The following is a 4222-nucleotide window of genomic DNA, read 5'->3' on the forward strand; positions in this document are numbered from 1 at the left end:
CATATATATATATATATATATATATATATATACACGCGCAGAAGGGCGCCAAGTGTGGAAGGAGACACGCGGTATGATATAAGGGAGCCGCGTGAAACAAAGAGAGAGGATGCATTGGAGGATGGGGGGGAAAGGACTCGCGCGCATGCGGCAATTCGCCCGTCAGGGGACGGGCAATTCATCCCTTCGTTTGCCTCCCCCCCCCCTTGCGAGTTTCTTCCTATACTTCTCCAATCCATGGCGGTAGGCTGCGTGGTTGCTGCATCTCTTGCTGTTATCAATATTTTCTCTCCAACTACTTTGGGTCTCTTGCATTATGTTTTTCCCCATACGAAATATACCATCACCACACACACACACAGCTGCATGTTATGTGCCCACTGGCGTGCATTTGAGTACGAACACAGTAACGGGTTGTGTCTACCCACATGCCAAGGCGTATGCATGTATATAAATATATGTATATGGGTAGAAGCGCAGGTGGCCTGCATCTCTCCCTTTGCATAACCCACCCCCCCAAACAACAAAATCACACTTCTACCTTTATTTACAGTTACACATTTTCTTACACACCAATTCCCCAACCGCCGCTACGAATCCCTTGCACAACAGGAATGCCTAGCTTCTTCTTTTCATTGCTCTTGTTGTTGTCGTCGTCGTCAGCCGCTTTTTTTTTTTATTTTCTTCTTCTCATTTTTCTTTTCTTCTTGGCATGCACGTGTGTGTCTGTGTATGTGTGCAACGCACGCCCATGTGTGTGGGTGTGCGGCGACAACACGTCTCCCGCACCGCTCGATCACCTCTCCCCCTGTTCTCTTGCCGCCGCCGCCGCCGCCGCCGCCCACACCGACGCAGACACACATTCAGTACGTGACGAGGTGCGAGAATCAAACAAGTAAACAAAAAAAAAAAATAGGGGAATTGAAATACAAACTACAGAAACAACACAACGAAAACAAAAACGAAACACAAACAAAGCAAAAGCAGAACACACAGACACACAGAGTGAGGGCCAAGGAGGAAGCACAGAACATGCCTGTTTTTCCCTCACACTGCCTCACGTTGTTTGTCTAAACATACACACAGACACACACACATTCAGTTCTTATTTTTGCCCGCCGCTTGCGTTCTCTGGGGCGTCACTCATGCTTTACTTAGCCTTCTTCTCCCCGTTCGCCATTTTCGACGACGACTTTGAGGCCGGCGCCATGTAATTGCGGTGGAAGAGCTGCGAAAAGAGAACGAGGTAGCTCACGTACATCATGAGTCCCATGCGAAGATTTGGGTCGTTCACGCCGCACGACTCACCCACAACACCCTTCACCACATACGTGTACACCACAATGAATGTGCCCACAGCCATCTGCAGGATCTGCAACATTGTGATGAGCGGGGCGATGGGGCGGATGATCTTGCGCAGCCCACACGCACACACAAAGTAGTAAAAGTACATGATGGAATGCACACAGTAATTCATCGTGGCAAACCACAGGCCGCTAGAAATGGTGTACGCATAGGCGTGCCAGCAGAAAAGCATCACTGTGAGGTGGTGGTACCAGTGTAGGAAGATCACCGGCTTCTTCTGGAAGACGAGGAAGGCTGTGTCCAGCATCTCCGGTATCTTCCCGAGGTTAATGAGGAGCATCCACATAGCAGCGGTGCCGTCCACAAACATTCCCTGATTCCAGTAGCAAAGCGAGTTGTAGAGGCTGCCAGGCACAACAGGCGCCGGCTCGCCCGGGCGCGGCGGCACAAGGCCGGGAATGGCCGGCGCTGTGCACCACTCGATCAAGCGCGGCACACAGTAATACGCGCCCGCTGCGGAGAAGACGGTGAGCAGCAGGTTCCACAATATGTTGTACCCGCGCAGGTTCATTGGCTGGCGGTGTGCCATGATGCTGTCCGGCACGTATAGCACGAGGGCGAGGTACAACGCCACCGCAACGGCGGGGACCTCAGTGTGCTGCTCCATCCACTCCAGAGCACGCTCGCCCTTGAAGTCCCGGCCCAGCTCCGTCAGGTAGTGGATCATCGGGCTGCCACACAGTAGAAACCTAAAACACAGTTAAGTGGATGAACAGGACGGGAGAAGAAGCAAAGACGTATGCCGGTGTGCTTGGGAGGCAAAGAGAGATTCACGCACTTTCCGCCTCAGCGCGGCATCATCATGCTCCTGGAGAGTCACCACCACCACCACCACCCAACCCCCACCTCCAAAGTCAGAGAGAGAGAGAGAGAGAGACGCTAGTCATTGATATTCACACAACACAAGCGGAACACATTCTTTTTTGTTTCTGCACATGAATAAGAGAAAAAATAAATTGAGTCAGACAGTGAGAGTGATGATGGTAAGCGGTCATGTGGTGAAGAGTGCCACAGCGCACGGTATGTATATCCGTCTTATCTTGAAGCGCTTCACTCATAATGTGGGCCCTCACTACTTCTTCTTCTTCGTTACATCTTCTCCCCTCCGCGTCGCCGCTGTCTTTTGGGCGCGTCCATGTAGAGCTGCTTGAACAGAACAACAAAGAGAATACAGTAGCTCCCGTACATGACAAGACCCATGCGCATGTTGGTGGTGTCTGTGTCGCAGCCACGGAAATAATCTTCCATTCGGAATGGGCCCTCGCCGCTGCCATCGGCGACTCCCATAGCGTGCATGCGGCTCAGCAACCACGATATGGCGTGGTAAAACCACGTGCTCGCCGCAGCTGGCCCAAGGTGATGCTGCAGCCAAATACACAGCGTGATTGCCATGCCGGTGAACATCTGAAGCACCTGCATGAGTGTGATGAGCGGCGCGATGGGGCGAATAAGCTTCCGCCAGCCAAGCACCACACCGCAGAAGTAAAGATACATCACCGCGTGGACAGCGTCGTTCATCCCGGCAAAGCACACACCCGATGGTATCACCACATACGAGGCATGCCAGCAGTAGAGCGTCGTGACAAGGTGATGGTACCAATGAAGGAAGCTCACTGGTTTCTTCTGCAGCACGAGGAAAACCGTGTCAGCAAGCTCCGGGACCTTGGCGTACATGAAGACTGCCATGAAGAATGCTCGTGGCCCGTTGAAGTCTTTGTGAAGGAGATTTTCTGAAGTGCTTCCCTCTTCTGCCACGGTTGTTGTTGTTGTTGCTGTGTCAACGCTCCCGGGCACCGCACACACCGTCTTGTGAAAGCCGCGCTCGGTCAGCATCTCCCACAGCATCGGCAGCAGGACAAGTGTCCCAGCGATAGAGATGAGCGACAGGACGAGATTCCACGCCGCGACAAGGTACTTGATGCGCAGCGGCTCTCGTTGCGCCATCCACGTCGGTAACCAAAAGATGCAGAGGAGATAAAGGAGTATGGCGTGCGCGGGATAGTCCGGGGCGCCATCGAGCAGACGTCGTGCGTCCTTCCCATAGAAGTCGCGCGGCACACGCACGACACTTTCCCATGCAGCGGCAACAGTATCTGGGACCACGGACCACATGCCGCCCGCTGTTGCTGCTTCTTGCCGATGTCTGAGAGAGAGAGAGAGAGAGAGAGAGAGAGAGAGAGACAGATGGGAACATGAACCACGACATTCGCGCGCATATGTGCACTTGCCTGCCGTACAACTGATGCTGGTAGTGGGATGGGGAGGGGGGGCAAAGCGCAGAATGAGACACATTCGTACATTACGTTATTCTTCTCTTATTTTTCACCGGCATTCTCTGAACTTTTTTTTCTGCCACGTCTTCTCACCCGGGCGTTACGCCTCCGCGCACGAGCAGCGTCCGCCGCCCACCCAGGAGGAGGCCAGGTGAGACAAAGGGAGATACGAGGGACGTAACAACAACTAAACAACAACCAAAAACAGAAAAAAAAAATCAATGGCATCAGAGAAGAGGCGAAAGATGCCAGAGGTGTTCATTAACTAAGTCACAGGGAGTTAATTCTATATCGTCTGCTTCTTCCCTTCGTTTTTTTTTCCCCCCTTTCCTTTTCCCTCACTTCCTCCCGTCTCTTTTTTTTTTATTCCTATTCTTTCGTTCATTCGTCGGGTGTGCGGAGTCCTTACTGTCACCTTCCTCCCGCTTCTTCGCGCGCTGCGGCCGTTGACGCCTTCGCTCCGCCTCTCCCTTGCAGCGCACACACCCCACATCCCTCTGTGGTGCCGCCGCCTCTGGCCGTTGCGCCAGGGGGGAGAGGCGGGGGCGCACAGCTGCAGAAGTGACGGGGATCACACACATACA

At 53.1% G+C, this 4222-nt stretch overlaps 2 protein-coding genes across 2 annotated transcripts; both read right to left on the bottom strand.

Moving 5' to 3' along the window:
* Nucleotides 1-1150: 1150 nt before the first annotated feature.
* On the bottom strand, nucleotides 1151-2032 carry DQ04_08711010 (fatty acid elongase; the record flags this gene model as incomplete). Its single annotated transcript, XM_009315664.1, has 1 exon — nucleotides 1151-2032. One exon carries the CDS (start codon nucleotides 2030-2032, stop codon nucleotides 1151-1153), a length of 882 nt encoding a protein of 293 aa, XP_009313939.1.
* A 422-nt stretch (nucleotides 2033-2454) lies between these two features.
* On the bottom strand, nucleotides 2455-3477 carry DQ04_08711020 (putative fatty acid elongase; the record flags this gene model as incomplete). The annotated part of the gene is made up of 1 exon (XM_009315665.1): nucleotides 2455-3477. One exon carries the CDS (start codon nucleotides 3475-3477, stop codon nucleotides 2455-2457), a length of 1023 nt encoding a protein of 340 aa, XP_009313940.1.
* Nucleotides 3478-4222: the final 745 nt, after the last annotated feature.

This window comes from Trypanosoma grayi, assembly GCF_000691245.1.
Source record: "Trypanosoma grayi strain ANR4 Tgr_871_V1, whole genome shotgun sequence".
In the NCBI taxonomy this organism is placed as follows: Eukaryota; Euglenozoa; class Kinetoplastea; order Trypanosomatida; family Trypanosomatidae; genus Trypanosoma; species Trypanosoma grayi.